Raw genomic sequence first — 27,852 nt, 5'->3', positions numbered from 1 at the left:
TGCCTCCTGCCTTTGGGGAGGCGTCTGTCCCTCACACTCCCCTCAGCCAGGGTCCCGGCCCCACCCACAGATCCTTGAGGCCCTGCCTCCCACCAAGCCCTGTCCTGCCCACCAAAGACTCATAGCACTTTGGAGCTGGTCCCGTCCACCCTGCCTGTCCCCGGGGACCCCGCTGCCCTGCTCAGCTGCGGGTGACCCGGTGTCCAGCTCCAAGGCCCAGCAGGGGATCCTGGGGGGGGTTAGCAGCAGGCTCTGCTGGGGGCCACACTCACGCCCGTCAGGCTCCTGCTCCTGCTCCCACATGCTCCCCCTTGCTCCCCCACCATCCCACAGACCCCCCACGATCCACTTGACGCACGCAGTGCTCTCTCTCAGAGGACCAGGGCCAAGTCAGGGCACGGGGAGGGGACGACTCAGAGACCGAAAACCAGGATGGGACGGGCCCCTCCGTGTAGGAAAGATGCTCCGAACGGCCCAGCCCAGGTTTTGTGCCTCCGTCCCCAGTGGGGACCTCCGGGTCGGGCCCACTTGCAGTCAGCGGAGCTGCTGGTCCGTGGGGCGTGTGGCTGTCTCGTGCGGAGAGTTCAGCACCGTTTGCCCCGCCCCAAAGGACCTGACGCCCACACACCCGTGGTCTGGGGCCAGGTGTCCGCTGTGCTGTGGGGCCGTCTCAGCCCACCTGGTGGGGTGATTTTTGGGGCAAGCCAGTGGGCAGCTCCCCGGCCCGGCCCAGTGGGCATGGCTACTTTCACCGCTCGTGTCCACGAGGCCACATGTGACTCAAGTTGCCCCGGGGCCCACTGCTGCCTGGAGCCAGGAACCGGTACCAGAAGCCCAGCCAGGGTCTGAGGCTGGGGGTTGTACTGTGGGGCTGGGTCTTGTCGCTGGGGATGCTGCCCCTAGGCCCCTCCAGAGAGAGTGAGGCCTGGCAGTCCCAGGGAGTCTGTGGGGTCAGGGTCCACAGAAGCAGCAAAGCTGCGGGGGTGGGGGCCACGGCAGGAGGGTCCCCTCAGGCCAGGACTGGGGGCCCGTGGGAAGCGGAGCCCCACCTGGCAGCTAGGCCCATCTCCGCCTGTCCCCGGTGGCCGGCCAGCCCCAAGCCAGTGCCCACTGTTTACCCGGGTGAGGGGAAGAGCAGGCCCTGCCCCGCCCTCCCACGTGAAGCTGCTGGGGCCGGAGCCAGCTCCTGGGGCTACAAAAGGCCCCTGCCCACTCAGGTCCTTCCTTAGACGCTGCCCCCGGGGCCTTCTCCCCTCCCTCCGCAGGATGGGTGTCGGCGGCAGGACGCTGGCCCCGCTCTGGGGCCTGGCCCTCACCCTGGCCTGTGCCCAGCACACAGGTAAGGCTCTCACTGAGCGGCTTCCGGGGCTGGTCCCGACCTGGCAGCCCAGGGGTCCCCCACATCCTGGGGCGGCTCTGGGGCTGGGAGGGCGGCAGGCAGCGCCACGGCCTGGTCCCGGCCCCAGGGAAGCTGGCGTGTCCGTGAGCGGCTCCCAGGCTGGACCCAGGCCCCAGCCCTCGCTGTCCTGTGGCGCCCGCTTGTGGGTTTGGGGATCCCTCAGGGGCTGCGGGGGCCCACGTGGGGGAAGGGCCTTTGAGGCTGAGCCGCTCCCCTGAGGTGGGGGAGAGGAACCCAGCATCTCTGAGCCCCCTGACCGCCTCCCCGGCCGGCGGGCACGTCCATCTGTGCTGCTTTCCTGCTGCCTCTGCCCCTGCCAGACCTTCTCTGAGCCAGTCCTCGGGGCCCTGGGACCCCCTCACTGCACGCCCTGAGTCACCAGCTCATTTTCCCCGTCTGGGTCTTGAGAGGGGTCTCCAGGGGGGACTTCAGCCTTGGGGAGTGGGTGTGATCGTGAGGTCCACGCTGTGGGGATGCTGGGGAGAGGCTCCTGGATCCCCCTAGGCTTCCTCTCACCCAGGTTTACACCTCCCGGCCTCTGCGTCCAGGGGACAGCTGGGTCCTGCACAGCTGTCAGGTGACAGCGTGCTCCTGGAGGAGCTGCCCTGGGCAAGGGGACAGCATTCCTGAGGCCCTCAGCACCATGGGGACCTCGACGTGCATGCCTGCACCCTACCGTCCCTGGCCTCCTGCCTCCATGTGTGGGACCAGTCTTTGCTGGCTGCTCCTGGGGCACCTGCGTCATGGATGAGTGTGGACTGTCCCCTGCGAGGTCAGGGGCAGGGCCAGGCAGCCTCACCCCACCCGACTCCGCACCCTCACATCTTCGCCCGGGGCCCTGGTTGTCTCTTGACAAGCTCAGGTGACCCGCAGCTTCAACAGTCTTGTCCCTCCCCAGGCTGCCGTGCAGACAGTCGTCCCTGCCCCATGTCCCAAGCAGGGAGATACCCAGTGTGAACAAAGGGCTAGTGAATGAATGAAGACCTCTGGGTGATGACATGTCAGGGCCTGGGGAACCCCGAGTGCTTGTGGGGCAAGCTGAGAGAAGGCTTGTACAGTGCGTGAGCCTGGCATGGGCATCATGGACAGAGACCCTCCCCACATCCCCAGCCCTGTGCAGAGAGAAGCCCTACCTGTTCTGGGCCCTTCCGTCGGCCCGTCCCTCTCTCTGTCCCCTGTCTCCTGGCTCAGGCCCAGCGTCCTCCTTCTTCCCATAGGCCAGGCCCAGGGCAGCTCTGTGGAACATGGCCACAAGTCCCCAGAACTTTATTTCCCTCAGGAGCTTGGTGGTGAGTTGACCCCCACCTGTTAGTGTGGCCCTGCCCCAGCCCCTCGGGGCCAGAACTTGGGGGCCTGGAGGACACCCCAACACACAGCCCTGGTCAGTCACCTGCAGCCCCCCGAAGGCTCCTTGTCTCCCTGTGGCAGCTTCAGACAGGAGGATAGATGAGGCCCGAGCTCACAGCTACGTCCTCCTGTCTCCCCACAAGTCTTGATCCCTTTGCCACATGTGTCCCCTTGGCCTGGGGGGTGGCTGGTGGGGGACTCTCCAGTACACCTGTGCTGCCACGCTGGGTGTGTGGCCCTGGGAGAGGATCACTCCCCCAGGCTGGGCTCAGGGAGGCTTGTCTGTGCCCGGCCTCAGCACCCAAGGGGTCGTCCTGGGCCCTGGGCCTGACTTGGCCCCGGGCAAGAGCTCCAGGCAGAATTCCGGGGCCAGAGCGCTTGCAGCCCCTTGGGACGGCCCGGAGGGAAGGCCGCCGGCCTGCGGGGCCTCAGCTCCAGCCCCAGCTGGGCGTGGTGCCGGCAGGCTTGGCGGGGGCAGCAGAGACCCCTGCGCGCAGGTGGTGTGACCCCGTGCCCTGTCCCCGCAGGCCACCCACTCCGCGGGATGAGCTTCCTGCCCCCTCTGAGGACAGCCCCGGTGGTGCGAGGTGAGAGGGGCTGTGAGGCTGGGGGGGCGGCTGGACGGGGTCCCGCTCCCCACGTGGATGCGGGGTAAGTGCTGGGAGAGAGGCTGCGTTCCCCGAGGGCCTGGGTCCAAGCAGCAACTCCCCTGCCATCCGCCCCCCCCAACCCTGGGGCAGCTGCGTCCCCGGCCCGGGGCGTAGGATGGCATCCTCTGGCCGTCCTTGGCCCTCAGCCCGGAACCCCGCGCACAACGGGCGCGTCTGCAGCACCTGGGGCGACTTCCACTACAAGACCTTCGACGGCGACGTCTTCCGCTTCCCCGGCCTGTGCAACTACGTCCTGTCCACGCACTGCGGCGCCGCGTACGAGGACTTCAATGTGCAGCTGCGCCGCGGCCGGGAGTCCAACACCACCACGGTCACCGCAGTCACCATGAAGCTCGATGGCATGGTCATCCAGCTGACCAAGAGCTCCATCCTGGTTAACGGCCGCCCGTGAGTCCGGGTGGTTGTGGGGGGGTACATGGGGTCATGCCCCGGCAGGCCCTGAGCGCGCCCTCAGAGGCCTGGGGCTCTTTTCCCGCCCGGGGAAGTGGCCCCCTTCCTAGTTCCTCCGTGATCACGGAGCTCCGGGGTCCGCTGTCCTCTTGCACCCATGGCGCTGTCTGTGGCCCAGCATTCTGGTCACATTTGTGGCCGTAGGGGGCCCTCCCTGGCTGGGATCAGGCCTCCATAGCCCTGCCCCACGTGGCCTCGGGGCCTTAGCCCGGCCCTCTCTCCGCAGAACTCAGCCGCCCTTCAGCCAGTCGGGGGTCCTCATCGAGGTCAGCAACGGCTACCTGAAGGTGGACGCCAAGCTGGGCCTCGTCTTCATGTGGAGCCCAGATGACAGCCTCCTGGTGAGACCGGGGCCCAGGGCCAGAGTGGGGGGTGCCGCCAGCCCAACGGCCTCCCCAGAGAGGGAAGAAAGTGCTCTGGGCACAGGTGCTGGGGGACGGCCAGACCCCACTGCATGAGGCTGGTGAGGAGGGGGCCAGGGACCCTACCTCCCCCATCACGGAGACCCTGAAGCGTTAGAGGCAGGGGTCCATGGCCTGTGGCGCCTCTGTGGGCCCTGACATGTCCCTGTGGGGCCGGGCATCTGATGTGGCCCCTCATTCCAGCTGGAGCTGGACCCCAAGTTTGCCAACCAGACCTGCGGGCTCTGCGGAGACTTCAATGGTCATCCCGTGTTCAACGAGTTCCTCTCTCATGGTAAGCCCCTCCCCACAGCTGCCCCATGGTAGCCAGACTCCTTTCCCAGTGCTCCCTGGAAGGCTGCACTTCCAGAACCTTGGGTCAGGTGTCCCCGGTTTGCGTGCCCATGCACACGCACACGCAGATCTGCGCGCACACCCACGCGGGCACAGACACGTCCCCAGCACGCGTGCACACGTACCTCCCTGCAACCTAGGCACCGCCTCCAAGCAGACCTTCACCCGGTTTCTTGGGCCTCCTGCTGCCAGGAAGGGAGGTTCCATGTGATCCAGCCGGAGTCCCCCACCCCCAGGACCCCCTCGCCAGGCCCATGAAGCCCAGAGGAAGCTCACCCGTATGGGGCTGGCAGCCATGGGGACACGCCTGCCTGGTTGTCTGGGGGTCCCTGCGCGGGCTTGGCTGGGCTCTGAGGGCTGGGTGAGGTCAGGGTCACTCTCCGGCCCGGGTGAGGTCAGGGTCACTCTCCGGCCCTTTGGGCAGCATGCCGCCCCGGGCTTGGAGAACCCTCAGGCCTCAGCCCTCTGCCCGTAGCCCTGAATGACTTGGGTGGTCCCCCACTTACTTTCAGACTCCTTGAGCACCCCTTAACCCAGCAGGGTGGATGGGGGACGAGATGCAGTGGGGACCCCTTGGGGAGCCTCAGACGCCTGGCGTTGTGTTCCCGCAGGTGTCAAGCTGACGGCCCTTGAGTACGGGAATCTGCAGAAGATGGACGGCCCCATGGAGCAGTGTCAGGACCCTGTCCCTGTGCCCCCGACGGACTGCGGGCGTGGCACTGTAAGCCCTGGCGTGGACAGGCCCTGCTCCTGTGGGGGCGAGGTGGGTTGGCGGCCCGGAGCCCGGGGGAGGGTCCCGAGCCTGTACTCAGTGTGTGCTCCTGCCTCTGCCCCCAGGGCCCCTGCGAGGAAATCCTGACTAGCCGGCTGTTCTCGGGCTGCCGAGCTCTGCTGGACGCCAGCAGCTATGTGCAGGCCTGCCGGCAAGACCTCTGCCTCTGCGAGCACGCGGACCGCACTCGCTGCGTCTGTCCCACACTCGCCGAGTACGCACGCCAGTGCGCCCACGCCGGGGGGCTGCCCCCGGACTGGAGGAGCCCCCACCTCTGCCGTGAGTGCCCCGTCCTGCTGTCCCTCCTGGGCCGGGAGCTGGGGGCCGGCGATGACTTGGCTCTGTCCTCCCTCCACAGCCCAGACCTGCCCCTCCAGCATGCAGCACCGGGAGTGCGGCTCGCCCTGCGCCGACACCTGCTCCAACCCGGAGCACTCCCAGCTCTGCGAGGACCACTGTGTGGACGGCTGCTTCTGCCCCGAGGGTGAGAAGGGCCTCCCCGGGAATCCCACAGAGCCAGGCTGGGTCCCTGGGTCTGAGGAGCCCCTGTAGGGCGGTGTGACCTGGGCCCAAGGTCAGGTCCCCTCCACTGGCTCAGGGGTGGGCACTGCCTGGCACCTGCCCCGTCCATGGCCTGCCTGCTTCTGCAGGGACGGTGCTCGACGACATCGGCCAGACCGGCTGCATTCCGGCATCCCAGTGTCCTTGTGTATACAATGGGGCCACCTATGCTCCGGGGACCAGCTACGCCACAGACTGCACAAACTGGTAGGACCCCAGACCCCTCCTGCCTACAACCCCGGACATGGCCTGGGAGAGCCGAGGCCCAAGGGCCGGCTGTCCTCTCTTCCTGCGGACTCCAGGCATGCCCAGGGCTCTCCACGCAGACACTGCCAGGCCCCGGTCTAGGCGGGGATGCAGGTGAACCTGGGCCAGACCTGTGTCCTCCCACCAGTGCACAGGCCGGGGCTGGATGCTCCCAGGGGCGGCACCAGCGTGGTCTCTACTGTCCACAGCACCTGTTCCAGAGGCCAGTGGAGTTGCCGGGAGCTGCCATGCCCAGGCACCTGTGCGGTGCTGGGGGGCGCCCATGTCTCCACGTTCGACGAGAGGCAGTACACGGTGCACGGGGACTGCAGCTACGTGCTGGCCAAGGTGCGACCCGGGCCTTGCGCCCACCCGGCGGCTTTGGGCCACGGCCGTGCGGCTGGCCCACCCCTGCCTGGGCTGCTGGGTCTGCTGCATCTGTGCCCCAGCTCCTGGCACCACCCCACAGGGTCTCCAGGGATTGGGGATAGGCGGGGGGCAGGTGGGGGGCGGGCGCCTTTGGGCAGAGTGTAAGGACCCGTGTCTGCAGCTCTGTGATAGCAGCATCTTCACTGTGCTGGGAGAGCTGCGGCGGTGTGGCCTGACGGACAGTGAGACATGCCTGAAGAGCCTGACGCTGAACCTGGACGGGGGGAGCACGGTGAGAGCAGATGCCAGTTGGGGGGAGTCTATGTCCCTCATGGCAAGTGACCTCTGCCCAAGCTCTTGATCCTGGAGTGGCGGTGAGTGAGCGGGATGTGGCCTGAGGACCTCCCAGCCCGCAGGCCTCTGCCTGACAGTCCCCAGACAGAACCACTCCGGGAGGGGCACCACGGCCTCCACACCTGCCCCACCAGCCCTGGAAGGAGGGACCAGGGCATGCCCGGAACTCGGCTTCATTGAAGCCAACTTCCCTCTGTCCCAGTTTAGTTTTTATTTTTATTTTATTTTTCCAACTTCCCTATTTCATACAATCACTTGGGTTTTTACCGGAGAGAATGCTCAGCCCTTGAGGGAAATGTGGACAGACCAGCTGAGCCTGGGGCAGAACTTGGCTTCTCAGCCAGCCCCTCCTCGTGGGAGCTCATGGCCCTCCGGGGCAGGGGTCCCGCTGGCACGTGTCCCAGGGCTGCCCTGACCCCACTCCCTGCCACTCCCAGGTCATCATGGTCAAGGCCAGCGGGGAGGTGTTTGTGAACCAGATCTACACCCAGATGCCCGTCTCGGCAGGTAAGGACGTGGGGCCTGCCCCCTTGGAGGGTCCCGGCCCTCCCAGCCCACTGAGGCCTCGTCCCCTGCGTCCACAGCGAATGTCACGCTCTTCAGACCGTCCACCTTCTTCATCGTCGCGCAAACCAAGCTGGGCCTGCAGCTCGGGATCCAGCTGGAGCCCGTCATGCAGGTGTTTGTGAGGCTGGGGGCCGAGCTCCGCGGCCTCACCTGCGGTAAGAGGGGCCACCCGTCCTGGGAGCCGGAGCCCACCCTCGGCGGCCAGGGCCCGTGGCGCCTCATGCCAGCCTCCTGCCGCAGGCCTGTGCGGGAACTTCAACCAGAACCAGGCCGACGACTTCCGGACCCTCAGCGGCGTGGTGGAGGGCACGGCCGCCGCCTTTGCCAACACCTGGAAGACCCAGGCCGCCTGCCCCAACGTCAAGAGCAGCTTCGAGGACCCCTGCTCCCTCAGCGTGGAGAACGGTGTGTGGGTCCCCGCGGCCACAGGCCCACCCGGTTGCCGGTGACCCCAGGCCGCAGAATCCACTCTGGCCTGGAGGAGGCATTCGGAGGCCAACTCACCAACACGTTTCCCAGTGTGGCCGTGGAAACTTCTGGAAGAAGGGAGCAGGGTGTTGTGGGGGTGGTGAAGACTTCACTTGCATGCCTGCTGGCCACAGCAGGGGACAACTGTCCGGCTTGCTGACCGCCCTTGTTGCTCTGTCCACAGAGAAGTACGCTCAGCACTGGTGCTCCCGGCTGACCGACCCCCACGGCCCCTTTGCCCAGTGCCACGCGGCCGTGAACCCAGGCACCTTCTACTCGGTAACGCACACCCACCAGCCTCTCTGCTCCGGCCACGCAGCTGTCCTCGGTGCGGGGGCAGGGGCTTCTCGAGGGTCCGGCCTGGTCCTGAGGTCCAGAGCTCATCTGTGCCTCCAGCCCTGTAACCAGGCATAGGGTCGACGACCCCTGAGGGCTTGTGGCCCACCAGGCCCTGGAGTCCACATGAGAAATCGGTGGTGGCTGAGATGCTCTGGGGTCTGAGGGCCAGAAGGGCTGGCCCCTGTCGGGTCCCCGAGAGGAGGGGCTGTTGTCCTTCCAGCACCCGCCTGAAGTGGGGCTTGGCACCAAGATGGTCTGCGGAGGGCATGGGGGCCCCAGGCGTGGGCTCGGGGAGGGTCCTGGAGGAGGCGGGGTGGCAGTGTGGGGGACACTCACGGGGTGTGGGTGACGACGGCCCTGTTCCCAGAACTGCATGTTCGACACGTGTAACTGCGAGAAGAGCGAAGACTGCCTGTGCGCCGCCCTGTCCTCCTACGTGTACGCCTGCGCGGCCAAGGGGGTGCTGCTCCGCGGCTGGAGGGACGGCGTGTGCAGTGAGTGTCCCCACCCCCCAACAGAACACGTGCTCCTGGGCCCCTGTCCCCGGGCGGGGCTTGGAGGGCTGGAGTGCCTGGCCTGGGACCCTTACGCAGGGGCAGGGGAGGTGGGGGCGGGTGATGGCAGCCGCTCCGCCCTGACTGCCTCCCCCTGCCTGGCGTCCCGCAGCAAAGCCCATGACCACCTGCCCAAAGTCGCTGACCTACCAATACGGCATCAGGACCTGCCAGCCCACCTGCCGGGCCCGGAGCCACGAGGACATCACCTGTGGTATCAGCTTTGTCCCCGTGGATGGCTGCACCTGCCCCAACGGCACATTCCTGGACGATGCGGGCAAGTGCGTGCCTGCCACCAGCTGTCCCTGCTACCACGAGGGCTCTGTGGTCCCCAACGGAGAGTCGCTTCAGGAGCGTGGAGTCATCTGGTAAGAGCCTCTGCTGGATGGGCCTGGTGGGCAGGGCAGCCAGGCCGGGAGGGACCCTCTGACCACCCTCTTGTCCCAGCACCTGCACACAAGGCACGCTGACCTGCATTGGAGGCCAGGTTCCCACCCCAGGTGAGTCTGCGGGGAGGGAGGAGCTCTCATGATCTCCAAGTTTCTGGGTGGACGGCCAGAACCCCAAGTCAGTGTGGCTGCTGGGAGTGGGGGGGGTTTCCCTCTTTGGCCTGATCCGTGCCCCCAGGCACGCCATGCACATGCACCATGAACACATGTACACACCGTGGACACACACGTGCTGCACACACGCACACGCGCCCTGCACACACGCACATGCATCCTGCTGGCTGAGCCCCGGGCTGGGCGGCACAGACTCAGCTGCTGGACACACAGTGTGTGGCCATGACTCTCAGAGCCAGCCTGGCGGTTGGCGGTGGGACCCTGAGTGGCCTCTAACCCCCCAGTCTGCGCCCCGCCCATGGTCTTCGTCGACTGTCACAAAGCCACGCCGGGGGCCTCCGGGGCCGGCTGTCAGAAGAGCTGCTTCACTCTGGACATGGACTGTGTGAGTGCCCCTCACGCCCCTGGCGACGCCGAGTGGGCATCTGCCCATGTGCCTTCTCGGGGCGGTCCCGGGAAGACCACTGCCTGAGGGCTCCCTGGGCTCAGTGCAGGCCGTGGTGGGGGCTCAGCTGTCGACCCCCAGCCCACTGAGCCGTGTCCCCGGCGCCTCACAGTATAGCTCCCAGTGTGAGCCTGGCTGTGTGTGTCCCGACGGGCTGGTGGCCGATGGCGAGGGCCGCTGCGTCGCTCCGAAGGACTGCCCCTGCGTGCACAACGAGGCCAGCTACCTGCCCGGCCAGACCATCCGGGTGGGCTGCAACACCTGGTACGTGGTGGGGGGGCTCCCTGCAGTGGGTGACGGGACCCCGGCCTCTAGGACCGACCATGGTCTCGTAGGGACCTGCCCCACCCCCATCCCCCCGCCCAGCTTAGGCCTGACGGGTGCCCCCTGCCCCCAGCACCTGTGAGAACAGGAAGTGGCGGTGCACAGAGGAGCCCTGCCTGGCCACCTGTGCCGTGTACGGGGACGGCCACTATGTCACCCTCGATGGGAGGCGCTACAGCTTCAGCGGGGACTGCGGGTACACGTTGCTTCAGGTACATGGTCCCGGGGGCTTCCCGGCCCTCCAGTGGCCCCGCGCTGTGGCTTGGGGCACCCCAGCCCCCAGCGGCAGGATAACCCCTCACCTCTCCCCAGGACCACTGCCGCGGCAATGACACCACTGGGACCTTCCGTGTCATCTCCGAGAACGTTCCCTGTGGGACCACTGGCGTCACCTGCTCCAAGGCCATCAAGCTGTTCCTGGGGGTGAGCGGGCGGCCGGGTAGGGCTGGGGCCCCGCTGGAGGGATGCCTGGGAAACCAAGCGGGGACAGGCCTGAGCGACCCCTTCTGCGCAGAGCTACGAGCTGAGGCTGAGTGAGGGCCGCGTGGAGGTGCTCGAGAGGGGTGTGGGGCAGGAGCCCCCCTACTCCATCCGCCAGATGGGTATCTACCTGGTGGTGGACACCGAGGCTGGCCTGGTGCTGCTGTGGGACAGGAAGACCAGCATCTTCCTCAAACTCAGCCCTGAGTTCAAGGTGGGCCCCCCATCGCCCCCCGGGAGAGCCCGCTCTCACCCCAGACCACACGGGGCTGGAGGACAGACGGAAAGAGGAGGGAGTCAGCTGGCAGGCGGGAGGCCCTCCACTGCCTGTGCCGTGTCTTGTGGCTCCCGGGACACCGTCACAAACTCGTGGCTCCTTCTCATGTTCTGGACCCTGGAAGTCCCATCCAACTGTTCCGGGGCCCGCTCCCTCCGGGGGTTTTGGGGGAGGACCCCACCTGCCTCCTCCAGCTCCTGGGGCCCCAGGCGACCGTCCAGCTTCGTGTAACTGTCCTCACTCATGTGTGTGCCCACATGTCCTCAGGGTCACAGGCTCTGCGTCGTCAGCCCACCCCCACCCAAGACACCCTCATCTCTGCTGGACCCATCTGCAGGGGCCCTATTTCCACATGAGGCCACGCTCCTGGGTCCTGAGTCAGGACCTGTGCTGGTCTTTGGGGAACACCATGTAGCCTACAGTGCTGCCTCTCCTGTTCCCCCTTTCCTCCGGGAGGGGCACCACCATGACCCCGTGTGGTGAATGGGGCCGTACACGCTGAAGGTGTACTTGGGGGCCCCTCCTCCTGGGGGTGGACGTGGGCCCCAGGGGAGTGAGTGGGGTCCCAGGAGGCTGGGTAGGAGGCTCGGGCCCCTCCGGCACATGCCTGAGCCCCCCGTGCCGCCGTCCCCCCCGTCTGCAGGGCCGGGTCTGCGGGCTGTGCGGCAACTTCGACGACAACGCCGTCAACGACTTCACCACGCGGAGCCAGTCCGTGGTGGGCAGCGCCCTGGAGTTTGGCAACAGCTGGAAGTTCTCCCCGTCCTGCCCCGATGCCCCGGTCCCCAGGGACCCCTGCACTGCCAACCCGTACCGCAAGTCCTGGGCCCAGAAGCAGTGCAGCATCATCAACAGCGCGACCTTCGCCGCCTGCCATGCCCACGTACGTGGCCCTTCCCCGGGGACAGCAGTTGGGGTCCGGAGTCACCTTCCACCCTTTAGACCAGCCCGTGGTCAGCTGCTGTCCCTGAGCTCTGGGGGAAGCCACCCCAGGTTGAGACACACCGCGGGCCTGACCCCCAGGAGCCCCAGCCCCCGATCCGAAGCCTCTTTCCCCCTCCCCCAGGTGGAGCCCACCAAGTACTACGAGGCCTGTGTGGGGGACGCGTGCGCCTGTGACTCGGGGGGTGACTGTGAGTGTTTCTGCACGGCCGTGGCCGCCTACGCGCAGGCCTGCCGCAACGTGGGCATGTGCGTGTCCTGGCGCACCCCGGACACCTGCCGTGAGTGTCCACAACACGTGCTTGGGAGGAGGGGCCGTGGGGAGGGGCAGAGGAGTGTGGGATCAAGGCAGGTCAGCCACGGGCTGGGCGGGAGGCCTTGGAAAGCAAAGTGGAATGGGGGAGTGGTGGAGGGTGTCGTCAGGGGAGATGTGGCAGAACATTCTGGAACTGAGAGGGCTTAACAGAGCTCCCACCTCCCATGCTGTCGGAACTTGGCTGGACTGGGGTGTCGCTGGGGAGCCACTCCGGCCAGAGCCCCCACCCCAATGGATGGCACTCCTGAGAAACCAGGGGACCTGCGGCTGCCTCTGACCATGGCATTTGAGGCCCCATCCGGGAGGCATAGCAGAGGGAATGGCTTGAGAACAGCCCATGAGATGTGGGGGAAGGTCAGGGTGGCAGGGGGAGCTTGCCTGGCCCGTGTGGGTCCCCGAGGCTGTCTTCCTGAGGGCAGCACTCTGCGTGGGGCCGCCGGGTGGCTCGCTCCGGGCGGGAGCTGGCCCACTGAGCCTGCCCGCTGGCCCACAGCCCTGTTCTGCGACTACTACAACCCCGAGGGCCAGTGCGAGTGGCACTACCAGCCGTGCGGGGCGCCCTGCATGAGGACGTGCCGGAACCCGGGTGGCCGCTGTCTGCACGACCTGCCGGGCCTGGAAGGTGAGGGCAGGGGGTGCTGTCCGGGGGCCTCTGGCTGGGCTGGACGCGTCCCAGCCCCTCGGGGTGCCTTTGTGGGTGCAACTCCACGTGCCCACTGTGCCGTGCGTGAGACCTGGGGCGGGGGGCTGAGCCCAGGCCATGGTGGGGAGGTGGTCGGTCAGGCAGGCAGTGGGGCCGGCACTCAGCCTCTCTGGACCTCAGGCTGCTACCCCAAGTGCCCGCCTGTGGCCCCCATTTTCGACGAGGACCGGATGCAGTGTGTGGCCACGTGCCCGACCCCACCCCCGCCACTGCCCTGCCGCGTCCGGGGCAAGTCATACCGGCCTGGCACGGTGGTGCCCTCCGACCAGAACTGCCACTCCTGGTGAGTCGCACGGCCAGAGGGTGAGGAGCCAGAGCACGTGCGGGTTCCATCGGCCACACTCCCATGGGGCCTCCTCCTTCAGACTGGTGGGGTGGTGTCATAGCCTGAGGTCCTGAGGTCTGGCTGGGAGCCTCCCTGGTGCAGAGTGGGGGTGGGCAGCCCGACGGGTGGCGGGGCGTGAATTGAAGCAGGAGCATGAGGCTTCCTTGGAACAGAGGCCCCGGAGAGGAAATGGCCGTCAGAAAGTCACCGGGGTGTGTGGGTGTCAGACGCCTGCCTATGTCACTCAGCGATCGGAAGGGGCTCCCGGAGTGGGTGTGACCCCGGGCTCCATGTGCTCCGGCTGGGCTGCGGGATGGCCCCGGAACGGCAGGGGTGCCCTACACCCCCCGGCTCACTTCCTCCCTCCCGCCACTAGCATTTGCACCGAGAATGGCGTGCAGTGTGCCTACGACTCTGAGGGTGAGCAGTGGGGGACCTTCCTGGAGTCTGGATTCTTGGGGTGCCCACCTCCCCCCAGCCCCTGACGTGTCTGGGCTTGTCCTCACAGCCTGCGTCTGCGTCTACGACGGACGGCACTTCCGACCGGGGGACGTCATCTACCACACGACAGACGGCACAGGGGGGTGCATCTCCGCCCACTGCTCTGCCAACGGCGCCATCGAGCGGGGGGTCTCCCCCTGCAGCGTCACCAGCCCCGCCCCACCAACCACCTTCTCCTTCTCCACGTCTGCACCCGGTAAGGCAGATGCACGGGGGCACCGGGCAGGGCTGTCTCTCTCCCCGAGAAGGCAGGAGCCTGCTGTCCCTGGGAAGGGCCAGCTCAGCCGTCTCCCTGGCAGGACTGCTGTCCTCAGGGGCAAAATCAGGACTAGGGCCCCCCTGCAGAGGGCGGGGGCCGGCTTCTGGGAGGAGGTGCGCTGAGTGTCAGGCACCCTGACTCCTCTCCCACCTCTGGGGCATCTTAGAGCCTCATCGGAGCTTCCTGCAAGAGGGCTGGTTCTGCTTAGGGCCTGGGGAGCGGGCTTCCCGACATGAGACCCGTTCACCGGTTCATTCAACTGCTGTGGGCTGCACGTGCGCCCTGTGCCATGCGTGTCCCAGGGACTTGGTGCTCCCACCCGCCAAGCTCCGTCGCGGGTGGAGACAGCCTCACAGATCGACATGGCGAGGCCACAAAGCAGCTGGTGGGTCGGGGGCAGGGACAGCGGATGAGGGGAGGTCCTGGGGCCCCTCGAGACTCAGCCCTTCCGCCTTCTCTTCTGTCCTCAGTCGTGAGCTCAACACATCCGCCCCACACGTGCCACGACTGTGGCAAGAGCACAGTGCCCACAGGCACGACCCCCGGCACCACCGTCCAACCCCACCAGGCCTGTGGGGAGGAGTGCCAGTGGTCGCCGTGGCTGGACATCAGCCATCCGGGGCGGGGCATCGACAGCGGCGACTTCGACACCCTGGAGAACCTCCGTGCCCATGGGTACCAGGTTTGTGCGGTGCCGAAGAAGGTGGAGTGCCAAGCTGAGGGGGCCCCCGGGGTGCCACTCCCAGTCCTGGGGCAGCACGTGGAGTGCAGCCCGATGGTGGGCCTGACCTGCTACAACCACAAGCAGACGTCAGGGCTCTGCCACAACTACCAGATCAGGATCCTGTGCTGCTTCCCCCGGATCTGCTCTCCCTCCAGCAGTCCGGCCCAGACCACCCATCCTGTAGCTTCAGGGAATACAGAAACAGGGCCAACACGAGAGGTTAGCGGGGTCTCATCTGTGCCGACAGAGCACAAAATATCCCCAGCCATGGTCGCCGCATCTGGCACAAGCGTTTTCTCCGCGACTCGTGGAGCACCTGGTCCGGGTGCTACTGCACCAGTCCAAGCGACCACCACGACCCCACCAGGCACCCCCACACCCGCCCCGGGTACCACCACGACCCCACCAGGCACCCCCACACCCGCCCCGGGTACCACCACGACCCCACCAGGCACCCCCACACCCGCCCCGGGTACCACCACGACCCCACCAGGCACCCCCACACCCGCCCCGGGTACCACCACGACCCCACCAGGCACCCCCACACCCGCCCCGGGTACCACCACGACCCCACCAGGCACCCCCACACCCGCCCCGGGTACCACCACGACCCCACCAGGCACCCCTACACCCGCCCCGGGTACCACCACGACCCCACCAGGCACCCCCACACCCGCCCCGGGTACCACCACGACCCCACCAGGCACCCCCACACCCGCCCCGGGTACCACCACGACCCCACCAGGCACCCCCACACCCGCCCCGGGTACCACCACGACCCCACCAGGCACCCCCACACCCGCCCCGGGTACCACCACGACCCCACCAGGTACCCCCACACCCGCCCCGGGTACCACCACGACCCCACCAGGCACCCCCACACCCGCCCCGGGTACCACCACGACCCCACCAGGCACCCCTACACCCGCCCCGGGTACCACCACGACCCCACCAGGTACCCCTACACCCGCCAAGGAGAAAACTACTCTCTTCACTCTGACTCCGATGCCAATTTCAACAACACACGAGCCTTGTTTAAAACGGTTGTGCACATGGACCCCCTGGATCGACGGCAGCTACCCTGGGCTGGGTATAAACAGTGGAGATTTTGACACTTTTCCTAATTTGAGAGCCAAAGGCTATAAATTCTGTGCAAAGCCCAACAACGTGGAGTGCAGGGCAGAGTTCTTCCCGAACATCCCACTAAAGGAGTTGGGGCAGGACGTGATCTGTGACAAGAACGTGGGACTGCTTTGTCTGAACAAGAACCAGCTGCCCCCCATCTGCTATAACTACGCCATCCGCGTCGAGTGCTGTGAGCAGGTAGATGTGTGCACGAGCACCCCACACGCCGGCTCATCGGAGATCACACACCCAGCCCCGAGGGACACTGAGACCCAAACACAGCTGACTCAAAACACCGAAATTCCCTCGTGGCCGACACAACCTGGCACAGCCAGCTCGGTGCCTGTGCACCCGACAGCCAGCACCACACCTGACACACACGGGGTATCCTCACCTGTGACTGTCACCTGCCAGCCACAGTGCACGTGGACCAAGTGGTTTGACGTGGACTTCCCGTCCCCGGGACCCCACGGAGGAGACGTGGAAAGCTTCAGCAACATCATGAGAAGGGGACAGAAAATCTGCCGCCGGCCCGAATACATCTCGCAGCTGCAGTGCCGGGCCGAGAGCCACCCCGAGGTCAGCATCGAGAAGCTGGGCCAGGTGGTGCAGTGCGACCCCCGCAAGGGCCTGGTGTGCCGGAACCGGGACCAGGGAGGCAGTGTCGGGATGTGCCTCAACTATGAGGTCCGGGTGTTGTGCTGTGAGCCCCCAGAGCACTGCACGACGCACAAAACTGTCACAGTCCCTCACACCCCAAGTATGAGCCCCACAAGCCTAACTGAGACCACCGTCCACCTGGTGACGGCCCACTCAACCTCTGTGCCAACAAGCAGCCCAACCTCGGTGCCAGAAACCAGCTCGACCACGGTGCGAACAACCAGCCCAACCTCAGTACCAGAAACCAGCTCAACCTCTGTTCCAACAACCAGCCCAACCACGGTGCCAACAACCAGCCCAACCTCGGTGCCAGAGACCAGCTCAACCTCTGTGTCAACAACCCGCCCAACCTCGGAGCCAGCGACCAGCTCAACCACTGTGCCAACAACCAACTCAAAAACAGTGCCAACAACCAGCCCAAGTTCTGTGCCAGAAACCAGCTCAACCAAGGTGCCAGCAACCAGCCCAACCTCAGTGCCACCTACTAGCTCAACCTCTGTGCCAACAACCAGCCCAAGATATGGGCCAGAAACCAGCTCCACCACCTTGCCAGCAAGCAGCCCAACCTCGGTGCCACCAACCAGCTCAACCACTGTGTCACGGACCAGCCCAACCTCTGTGCCACCAACCGGCACAACGTCTGCTCCTACAGCGAGCACCACCCCCGTCCTCACACCTGAAGCAACCCACTCCCCTCATGTGACTGTCACCTGCCAGCCACAGTGCATGTGGACCAAGTGGTTTGACGTGGACTTCCCGTTCCCGGGACCCCACGGAGGAGACGTGGAAAGCTTCAGCAACATCATGAGAAGGGGACAGAAAATCTGCCGCCGGCCCGAATACATCTCGCGGCTGCAGTGCCGGGCCGAGAGCCACCCCGAGGTCAGCATCGAGAAGCTGGGCCAGGTGGTGCAGTGCGACCCCCGCAAGGGCCTGGTGTGCCGGAACCGGGACCAGGGAGGCAGTGTCGGGATGTGCCTCAACTATGAGGTCCGGGTGTTGTGCTGTGAGCCCCCAGAGCACTGCACGACGCACAAAACTGTCACAGTCCCTCACACCCCAAGTATGAGCCCCACAAGCCTAACTGAGACCACCGTCCACCTGGTGACGGCCCACTCAACCTCTGTGCCAACAAGCAGCCCAACCTCGGTGCCAGAAACCAGCTCGACCACGGTGCGAACAACCAGCCCAACCTCAGTACCAGAAACCAGCTCAACCTCTGTTCCAACAACCAGCCCAACCACGGTGCCAACAACCAGCCCAACCTCGGTGCCAGAGACCAGCTCAACCTCTGTGTCAACAACCCGCCCAACCTCGGAGCCAGCGACCAGCTCAACCACTGTGCCAACAACCAACTCAAAAACAGTGCCAACAACCAGCCCAAGTTCTGTGCCAGAAACCAGCTCAACCAAGGTGCCAGCAACCAGCCCAACCTCAGTGCCACCTACTAGCTCAACCTCTGTGCCAACAACCAGCCCAAGATATGGGCCAGAAACCAGCTCCACCACCTTGCCAGCAAGCAGCCCAACCTCGGTGCCACCAACCAGCTCAACCACTGTGTCACGGACCAGCCCAACCTCTGTGCCACCAACCGGCACAACGTCTGCTCCTACAGCGAGCACCACCCCCGTCCTCACACCTGAAGCAACCCACTCCCCTCATGTGACTGTCACCTGCCAGCCACAGTGCACGTGGACCAAGTGGTTTGACGTGGACTTCCCGTTCCCGGGACCCCACGGAGGAGACGTGGAAAGCTTCAGCAACATCATGAGAAGGGGACAGAAAATCTGCCGCCGGCCCGAATACATCTCGCGGCTGCAGTGCCGGGCCGAGAGCCACCCCGAGGTCAGCATCGAGAAGCTGGGCCAGGTGGTGCAGTGCGACCCCCGCAAGGGCCTGGTGTGCCGGAACCGGGACCAGGGAGGCAGTGTCGGGATGTGCCTCAACTATGAGGTCCGGGTGTTGTGCTGTGAGCCCCCAGAGCACTGCACGACGCACAAAACTGTCACAGTCCCTCACACCCCAAGTATGAGCCCCACAAGCCTAACTGAGACCACCGTCCACCTGGTGACTTCCCACTCAACCTCTGTGCCAACAAGCAGCCCAACCTCGGTGCCAGAAACCAGCTCGACCACGGTGCGAACAACCAGCCCAACCTCAGTACCAGAAACCAGCTCAACCTCTGTTCCAACAACCAGCCCAACCACGGTGCCAACAACCAGCCCAACCTCGGTGCCAGAGACCAGCTCAACCTCTGTGTCAACAACCCGCCCAACCTCGGAGCCAGCGACCAGCTCAACCACTGTGCCAACAACCAACTCAAAAACAGTGCCAACAACCAGCCCAAGTTCTGTGCCAGAAACCAGCTCAACCAAGGTGCCAGCAACCAGCCCAACCTCAGTGCCACCTACTAGCTCAACCTCTGTGCCAACAACCAGCCCAAGATATGGGCCAGAAACCAGCTCCACCACCTTGCCAGCAAGCAGCCCAACCTCGGTGCCACCAACCAGCTCAACCACTGTGTCACGGACCAGCCCAACCTCTGTGCCACCAACCGGCACAACGTCTGCTCCTACAGCGAGCACCACCCCCGTCCTCACACCTGAAGCAACCCACTCCCCTCATGTGACTGTCACCTGCCAGCCACAGTGCACGTGGACCAAGTGGTTTGACGTGGACTTCCCGTTCCCGGGACCCCACGGAGGAGACGTGGAAAGCTTCAGCAACATCATGAGAAGGGGACAGAAAATCTGCCGCCGGCCCGAATACATCTCGCGGCTGCAGTGCCGGGCCGAGAGCCACCCCGAGGTCAGCATCGAGAAGCTGGGCCAGGTGGTGCAGTGCGACCCCCGCAAGGGCCTGGTGTGCCGGAACCGGGACCAGGGAGGCAGTGTCGGGATGTGCCTCAACTATGAGGTCCGGGTGTTGTGCTGTGAGCCCCCAGAGCACTGCGGTCACACATCACTGACACCGAGCTCAGCCCCTCCAGAGCGTACGTCCATGGTGTCCAGTGTGCCATGGCCGAGCTCCACGGCTCCGGCCAGCACGACGTGCTTCTGCAGCGTGTCCGGCAAGCTGTATCCCGCAGGTATGTGACTCGTGCCTGTGGTGTGGTGTGTGTGCTGCCTTGTCTGCTGCTGTCTGGTCTATGAAGATGCCATTGTTATGGGAGAGGGGAGGGGACTCTTGCACTGTGACTCGGCCACCATCGTCTCCGGGTGCAACCTAGCCATCTTTGAGTATTTCTTCCGTTTGCTTCTGGATAGAAAGTCCTCGTACCTTGTCTGCCCCTGGGGTGGACGCCGAGCGTGGAAGAGTGTCTCTGGGCTGTGGCTCTCCCCGCAGGATGGCTCCGCTCACCCCCACCTGACCCTTTCTCTCGTAGGATCCATCATTTACCAACAGACTGACCTCGCCGGCCACTGCTATTATGCCACGTGCAGTCTGGACTGCCACGTGGTCAGGCAGACAGACCAGTCCTGTCCCAGTGGCATGCCACCTCCTGCCCCGACCACCTCCCAGCCTGGCTCCTCCCCTTCGGTCCCCGTGCCTGTCACTACGCAGGGGTGCCCGAATGCAGTCCCCCCAAGAATGGTAACTCCCCGTCTGCCCTTCTCAGAGGCTGGTGCAGGGACCCCTGGCGCCTTTCCGGGGGGAAAGTTAGCTGCGGGCAGGCTGAAGCTGGCTGGCTGTTGGGAAGCAGCCAGTGGTGGTCCTACAGGGCTGCCCAAAGTGGGCACCACCTGGGGAGCCAGGACTGTGTGCAAGCGGCCGGTGATGGGCGCCTGGCCGGTAGCTCCAGATGGGGCTTGGCAGCCTGCGGTGGGGTGCGGGTCGGTCCGAGCTGCACAGAGGGTGGGGGCCTGTGGGAGGAACAGGGGCGGGGGTGGGGAAGGCGGGTCCCATCCTGACTTCCTGTGACTCCTGCTCTTGCCACCCTGGGTCCGAGGCTGAGCACTGTCCTTCCTCCACAGAAAGGCGAGACCTGGCCCATGCCCAACTGCTCTCAGGCCACCTGTGAGGGCCACGGGGTCATCACCGTGCATCGGCGCCAGTGCCCACAGGCGCAGCCCCCGACCTGCACCAATGGCTTCCCCCCTGTGCAGGTGGCAGACCAGGATGGCTGCTGCCCGCGCTACCAGTGCCAGTGTGAGCAGGGAGCCAGCCAGGGGCTGGGGGGGTGGTGGTGGATGGGGGATGGGCAGGGCTTCAGCGGAGTGGGTGGGGCAGACGTGGGTGAGACCCTAGGAGGGACTTCCTGACAGTAAGGCAGGGAACAGAAGGCCCGAGGCCTCCACCAGGGCACCGAGTGGAATGCTGCCCGAACCCCAGGGCCCCGAGGCCATGTCAGGTGGGAGGAGGCCAAGAGGACCTGGCCCCGGTGCTCGGGGCTCATGGAGCCCCCAGTGGACGGAGCCCCTCGTAAGGCCGGTGTGTGCCCGCAGGTGTGTGCAGCGGCTGGGGCGACCCCCACTACATCACCTTCGACGGTACCTACTACACGTTCCTGGACAGCTGCACCTACGTGCTGGTGCAGCAGGTCGTGCCCGTGTACGGCCACTTCCGCGTGCTGGTGGACAACTACTTGTGCGGGGCGGAGAACGGGGTGTCCTGCCCGCAGTCCATCATCGTCGAGTACCGGGGGGACCGCGTCGTGCTCACCCGCAAGCCCGTCCTCGGGGTGATGACCAGTGAGGTAGGGGACCCCGGGGCCGCGCCCTGCAGACCGGGCCGGCTTGGGGCCACGCCTTATTCTGCCTCGTCCTTCACCCTGTGTAGATCATCTTCAACGACAGAGTGGTCAGGCCTGGCTTCCAGAAAGATGGCGTGAGCGTGTCCCAAATCGGCATCAAGATGTACGTGACCATCCCCGAACTTGGCGTCCAGGTCATGTTCTCTGGGCTCATCTTCTCGGTGGAGGTCCCTTTCAGCAAGTTTGCTAACAACACAGAGGGGCAGTGTGGTGAGTCCCGGGCCCACTGGGCTCTGCATGCAGCTGAGGGTGTCCGTGTGAGGAGGGGTCGTGCTGGGGGACACCCCTGGGGACTGCACTCTCGGCCGGGGTGGAAGCTGCCTGAGTGGCCCCGAGCCTGCTGCCGTGTCTGCTTTCCAGCTGCACTGAGAGCACACGGTCCACACAGCAGAGGGGCCCAGCCACACACCTGGGGCTCACACCCGTCCACCCTGCAGGGGAACTGTCTGGCTTCTTGGGGGGAACAGGGAAGCACCTAGGGTCAGGTCCCACAGCCAACCCGTCGAGTGCTGCCCTGAGCATCAGGGCCCCACTCCCAGTTCATTGACCCCGCGGCCCACGGGTGGGCTGCGCTCGGCTGTCCCCTGACGGCCTGACACCCGCCACCCCCAACCTTAGGCACCTGCACCAATGACAAGAAGGATGAGTGTCGCCTGCCTGGCGGGGCAGTGGCGGCCTCCTGCTCTGATATGTCTGGCCACTGGAAGGTGACGACACCGCGCCAGCCATCGTGCCATGGGCCCTCCCCGATGCCCACCGCAGCCAGGCCTGCGCCCTCCCCGACCCCGTGCTCCTCGTCGTCGATTTGCCAGCTGATTTTGAGCAAGTGAGATTTGTGGAGGGCCCGGGGAGGGCAGCCCCCCAACCTCACCCTCGGGGTGGGCAGGAAGCGTGGGCCTATGGCGGCTCCCGAGGGAGCAGGGCGTCGGAGCAGGAGGGTGGCGGAGAGCCGTGGCTCACTGCTGGAACCCTGGGTGCCAGGGTGGCTGAGTGGGTCGGCTCCTTCTGGCTGGCTGTGGGTCTGGGCCCACGTGCTGCGGTGGGCCGTCCTGCTTGGGGCACGCAGGCCGTGGGCAGAGCCCGAGCTGCCCCCAAACACTGCGCTGCTGGCTGTAGGGTCTTCGAGCCGTGCCATGCGGTGATCCCCCCGCTAACATTCTACCAAGGCTGCGTCTTCGACCACTGCCACGTGACCACCTCCGACGTGGTGTGCTCTGGCCTGGAGCTGTACGCATCCCTCTGCGCCTCCCGCGGCGTGTGCATCGACTGGAGAAGCCACACCAACCACACGTGCCGTGAGTGCCCACCCGGTCCCAGGGAGCGGCAGCAGACAAGCCAGGGGGGCCACCAGCTGCAGGGCTTCCTAGAGAGGGGGGAGGGGAGGGGAGAGGAGAGGTGGGGAGAGGTGGGGGAGGGAGGCGGAGGGGTGGATTGGCCGCAGGGCCGAGTGTACTCAGCTCCAGGAGAGAAGGGAGGAGCACCGGGATTGGGCTCCCGGAGCCTGGAGTGCGGGGGCCGGGGGTGGGGCCGAGGGGCCAGCTTCCTGGCTGCAGAGCCTGGCTGCAGAGCCCCCAGCCGGTGTCCGGCCCTCAGCATGTGCCTGGGGATAGGGCCAGAGCAGGGCCTGGGAGTTTGCTCTGAGCAGATGCCCTTGGCCTCAACCATGGCCTCTCCCTGCACACAGCGTTCGCCTGCCCTGCCGACAAGGTGTACCAGCCATGTGGCCCGTCCAAGCTCTCCTACTGCTACGGGAGGGACAACGCCAGCTTCATGTATGCACCAGTCTCCCTCCTGGACCTACCCCGGGGCCCCCAGGCTGGCCTTCTCCTAGCCCGGAGGGCACAGGACAGGCCAGCCCCTCTGCTGTCCCCACAGGGCCTTACAGGACGCCGGCCCCATCACGGAAGGCTGCTTCTGTCCAGAGGGCTTGATGCTTTTCAGCACGAGCTCCGAAGTCTGCGTGCCCATAGATTGCCACAGTATGTTGCCACGGGTGGGGCTGGGGGCCGGCAGGTGCACCAGCACCAGCTGCCCCCTCGGATCTGGGCTTCCCAGCCAGATGCTGGGGCTTTCTGCCATGGCCTGGGACTGCCTGGACCCCCACTATGAGTCCAGTCCCTGAAAGGCTGGGGGCTGCCGCTGCCTACCTGTGACCTCTCTCTTTCCCTCCAGGGTGCCTGGGGCCCCACGGGGAGCCTGTGGAGGTGAGTGTAGCCAGCTGGCGTGGGGGCAGGGCATCCTCTTAGTGCCAGAGCCTCAGAGGAGGAGCACAGAGGGGGCTCTAGCTGGATGTGGGGGCATCCGTACGGGGAGTGCCCGCTCCTGGGGTGGCCCTGCTCCTACCTCCACTGGGGTCCTTTCCTGCTCCTCTCAGACGCAGGGAGCTGGAGGTGGTCACCCACCTGGCACCTGCCCACCCCATCTCCCACCCCTGAAGCCACTTCCCCCGGTTCCCTCGGTTTCCTCCGGTTCCCCCCGGCTCCCCCAGGGCCCCCCTCTGGCCCTCAGCTGTGGGCTCCCACACCCCTGTGGTGTGGCTGCTGTTGTGCCCCGACAGGCCAGGGGCCAGCCCCACAGCCCTGGGCTTACACATGCCTCGTCCTGCAGCCCGGCCACACTGTCAGCGTGGGATGCCAGTGGTGCACCTGTGAGAACGGCACGCGGACCCTGAGCTGCCAGCCTCAGCCCTGCCCCCTGCCCCCAGCCTGCCCCGCGCCAGGCCTGGTACCTGTGCCTGCGGCCCCCCAGGCCGACCAGTGCTGTCCCCAGTACAACTGCGGTGAGCCCGGGCTGATGCCCACAGGGCCTTTACTGAGTGCCAGGGGGGGACGGGGTTGGGGGGCACAACCAAGGGGGACCACACCCTTCTGCCCCCCACCAAGGCCTCCGCCGGTGACCTCCCCCGCCACAGACATGCTCTGGGGAAGGTGGGTATGCCAGGAGGACGGGGGCTCCTCTGCTCAGGCTGGCCCAGAGTGGCCCGTGCCCCTTGGAGAGCTACCCGCCGGGTGGTGGGCCCCACTGGAGACCCCTGGGTACAGCACTGGGCTGGGTGGGGGTGGGTGTGTGCAGAGCAGGAGGCAGGCCCCTGAGTGCCGCCTTCCTGTCCGCTGCAGCCTGTGACACCAGCTATTGCCCCAAGCCCGTGGCCTGTCCCGAGGGCTCCCACCCCATCCTGACCTACGAGGAGGGAGCCTGCTGTCCACACCAGAACTGCAGTGAGTGCCAGCAACCTCCTGGCGGGCCGGGCGCTGTGTGGGGGGGCAGCTTCACTGGGGGTTCTCTGTGGCTGGGGGACGCGGCCGGGGCATCACTGTCCGGGGCCCCGGGGCCAGTCCACCCTGGTGACGCATGTGGCCACCACTGTTCTGGGGGCTGGGGCGTGGTAGGCCAGGCGGCAGGGGCAAGTGTGGGTCTGTGAGCCTGTGTGTTCCCCCTTGTACAGGCTGGAACGTCTGCAGTGTCAACGGCACCTTGTACCAGGTAAGAGGGATGTGGAGGTCAGGACCCCGGTGGCATTCGTGAGCCCTCCGGGGACCACAGCCCACAGCCCATCGTAGCTGAGGCTCCAGGTCAGCCGCCGGCTTGGGTGCTCCTCCGCATTGGGAGGGTGGGCAAGGCCAGCATCCCTCCCTGCCCTCCCGACTGTGATGAGGGTCCCCAACATCAGTGCCCCCAGCTGGGCCCTCCCAAGCCTGCGACTTCCCGGGCACCCTGGTCTCAGAGGTGCAGGATCCGGGGGGCCCGGCCCTCTGCCAGGAGGCGGCACTTAGGGGCACCTGGAGGGCCCGGGCTGCCTAGCGGGGGCCAGGCCCAGAGGGGTACGTTCCGGAAGCTCACCGGCCCTGGCCGCCCGACTGTCCCCAGCCCGGCTCCGTGGTCTCCTCCAGTCTGTGTGAGACGTGCCGGTGCCAGGCGCCCGGCAGCCCCCATTCAGACACGGCGGTGATCAGCTGTGAGACTCAGATTTGCAACACCCGCTGTCCCGAGGTGAGTGGCTGCGGTGGCTGCCCCGCACTGCCGCCCGGACCGCTTGGGGTTGGGGGTGCTCAGGCCACACGCCCCCCTGTCCCCACAGGGCTTCGAGTACCAGGAGCAGAGCGGGCGGTGCTGCGGCGGGTGCGCACAGCAAGCCTGCGTCCTCAACGCCACTGACAGCTCCCCCCGTCTCTTCTACGTGAGTTGCAGCTGCTGGGCCTGGCTGGGGGGCCCGGCGGGGGGCTCCGGGGCCACGGAGTGAGTCCTGGGGGGTTGAAGCCACCCTGCCCCGCCCAGGAGCTCTGGGGAAGCTGGGGCGGGGCCAGGTCCCACCCCTGCCTGGACGGAGGAGCTGTGAGGTACACAGTGGCCCCAGGGGCGGGAGTGCAGAACCAGCTGCCCCTGGCACACGGGGGCCCCTGGGGAGCCGTCATCGCAAGGCAGGTGCCCGGCAGAGACCGGGAGGACCCTGGAGGCCCAGGGGCTGAGAGGCCAACACACAGAGCTCCCCTGCCCTCTCACCCTGCTGGTTCCTCCTTGCAGCCGGGCCAGTCCTGGCCAGACCCCAGGAACCCCTGCGTGACCCACGAGTGTGAGAAGCACCAGGATGGGCTTGTGGTGGTGACCAGGAAGAAGGCGTGTCCCCCGCTCAGCTGTCCTGCGGTGAGCTCCGGGAGCCCGTGGCCCTGCCTGGCCCCCTGTGGGTCATGGGAGGCCACGACCAGGTTCACCGGGGGTGGGGGTGGGGAGCCACGGTTGGCCCTGTGCAGAGACTGTAGGGGCGCCACTCACCTCTGTGGGGCGCCGTCCCTCCTGTCCATTCCCCCACTCCTGGGCTGGCGGCCAGCCCTCAAGGAAGCCCTTTTGTCGGCACAGGACCAGGCCAGGCTGAGCGAGGATGGCTGCTGTCTGTCCTGTCCTCCACCCCAGCCCCAGAACCGTGAGTGGGCGCATCCATGGGGGCGGCCCATCCTGCCTGCTGTGGGCCCAGGGGTCCCGGCCAGGCCTGAGCCTCCGCCCGGCCTTTTGTGTCACCCCCAGGGTCGGCCTGTGCCCTGTTCCACGAGCACCAAGTCCTCCACCAGCAGGGCTGTAGGTCTCTCCGGCCTGTGCGCCTCGCCTTCTGCCGTGGCAACTGCGGGGACAGTGTCTCTGTGTACGTGAGCCCCTCCCCCGGCCCGCAGGGGCCACAGAACCGTCAGGGGCACAGGGGATGGCGATGAAGGGCGGGGGAGGGAGAGCTGGGAGCAGCGATGGGCTCTGGGGTGGGCTGAGCGGTCCCTGGGGTTCGGAGGCCACAGCCTGCGCCCTGGCGGGAAGCAGGCTGTCCCGAGACCACAGACTTGAGGGCCCCACCGGCGGTGTGACAGGGTCTGCCATGGCATGCCGGTGGCCTGGTGAACTGCGGAGTGTTCACAGCTGGCCACGGGCACGGGAGCGTGCACGGCTGTCACACACTGGCCAAAGAGCCTGGAGGGCGGGTGGTGGCGACGTGGGGTGGGGGCCTGGGGTCTGACGCGGCCACCCGCCCACAGCTACTCCCGGGAGGCCAACATGCTGCGGCACAGCTGCGAGTGCTGCCAGGAGCTGCGCGTCTCCCTGAGAAACGTGACCCTGCGCTGTGCCGATGGCTCCCACCGGGCCTTCAGCTACCCCCAGGTGGAGGAGTGTGGCTGTGTGCGGCAGCGCTGCGGCTCCCATGGCGCCCTGGGCCACGGGGCGGACTCTGGGCCTGTGCAGAGCGACGAGGAGCAGAGCCAGGAGATGGGGGGCACTGGCTGGAGGAGGGGCTCCAGGGCCACAGGCCCCCCCAGTGGACTGACCAGCCCCCGTCCTCGGGGCTCCTGGCCACCCCCCTCCGGGATACACCGATAAGGGTGTTCTGTCCCCTAGGGCTTTGGCTCCAGGGACCTGAGCCCTGGCCCAGGGGACCCGAGGCCATGATGCCCTGCCCGCCCACCTTGTCCCTCTCTGGGGTCCAGCTGGCCCTCGGGTGTGCAGTGGCTCCAACCAGCCCTCAGGCCACTCTGGCCGTGGGTCCAGCTTGCGTTCCCAGGACTCGTGCATCGCGTAGGGGTCTTATCAGGGAAGGGCACTTGGACTTGTTGGGCTGGGCCGTCCACCAGGAGGCACAGCCTTGCCCCTCCCTTCGCCCTGGGCTTCAGGAAATGACCATCTGGGTTCGTAAATACACTTGGAGCATTTTGCAACTTGTGGACTCCGTGTGGTTTTTAAGCTTATCTGTAAAACCCAGAAACGGGGCGGGGACAGGCTGGGTGCCAGGGGCTCACACCACACCCTCGGCCGGCTCCAGACTGGGCACAATGGGGAGGTCCACCCAGGGGTGCCTGCTGCCTCCAGCTGCTGGGGGACGACACCCATCCATTCACGGAATAGGGGGAGGGAGGAAGTCCTGTGTGGCCCTGCCTATCCCCCCAGCTGGCCACACTGGACACCAGTAGGCTTTGCATGGCGAAGGAACCTTCTAGAAGAGGGCTCCGTCTTTTCCCCACAAAGCATCAGACCCCTCATCACACAGATGCTGGGTTTGGGGGGTGTGTGTGTGTGTGTACGCGTGTGTGCGTGTGTGTGCGTGCACAAAGGCCGCCAGCAGTCAAGCCCCTG

At 66.3% G+C, this 27,852-nt stretch overlaps 1 protein-coding gene across 1 annotated transcript; it reads left to right on the top strand.

The window, feature by feature from the left end:
* The first annotated feature begins 3,285 nt into the window (after positions 1 to 3,285).
* Positions 3,286 to 27,420, top strand: MUC5AC (mucin 5AC, oligomeric mucus/gel-forming). The gene is made up of 49 exons (XM_047692668.1): positions 3,286 to 3,333; positions 3,543 to 3,804; positions 4,094 to 4,208; positions 4,473 to 4,563; positions 5,234 to 5,343; positions 5,460 to 5,673; positions 5,753 to 5,878; positions 6,045 to 6,162; positions 6,411 to 6,549; positions 6,752 to 6,862; positions 7,362 to 7,431; positions 7,509 to 7,646; positions 7,732 to 7,896; positions 8,144 to 8,238; positions 8,666 to 8,792; positions 8,965 to 9,220; positions 9,300 to 9,352; positions 9,700 to 9,800; positions 9,973 to 10,124; positions 10,258 to 10,396; positions 10,497 to 10,607; positions 10,699 to 10,878; positions 11,585 to 11,824; positions 12,008 to 12,164; positions 12,693 to 12,821; positions 13,023 to 13,185; positions 13,604 to 13,647; positions 13,736 to 13,924; positions 14,458 to 15,134; positions 15,690 to 18,752; positions 18,873 to 19,584; positions 19,882 to 20,090; positions 20,471 to 20,645; positions 20,942 to 21,192; positions 21,276 to 21,459; positions 21,868 to 22,075; positions 22,366 to 22,544; positions 22,934 to 23,021; positions 23,125 to 23,228; positions 23,422 to 23,453; positions 23,857 to 24,028; positions 24,366 to 24,467; positions 24,695 to 24,732; positions 25,117 to 25,239; positions 25,328 to 25,426; positions 25,771 to 25,890; positions 26,104 to 26,167; positions 26,269 to 26,383; positions 26,763 to 27,420. Exons 1-49 carry the CDS (start codon positions 3,291 to 3,293, stop codon positions 27,100 to 27,102), a joined length of 10,893 nt encoding a protein of 3,630 aa, XP_047548624.1. The 5' UTR covers positions 3,286 to 3,290; the 3' UTR covers positions 27,103 to 27,420.
* Positions 27,421 to 27,852: the final 432 nt, after the last annotated feature.

The sequence above is a fragment of the Lutra lutra genome, chromosome 10 (genome assembly GCF_902655055.1).
Source record: "Lutra lutra chromosome 10, mLutLut1.2, whole genome shotgun sequence".
In the NCBI taxonomy this organism is placed as follows: Eukaryota; Metazoa; Chordata; class Mammalia; order Carnivora; family Mustelidae; genus Lutra; species Lutra lutra.
This window is presented reverse-complemented; position numbering and strand designations above follow the sequence as displayed.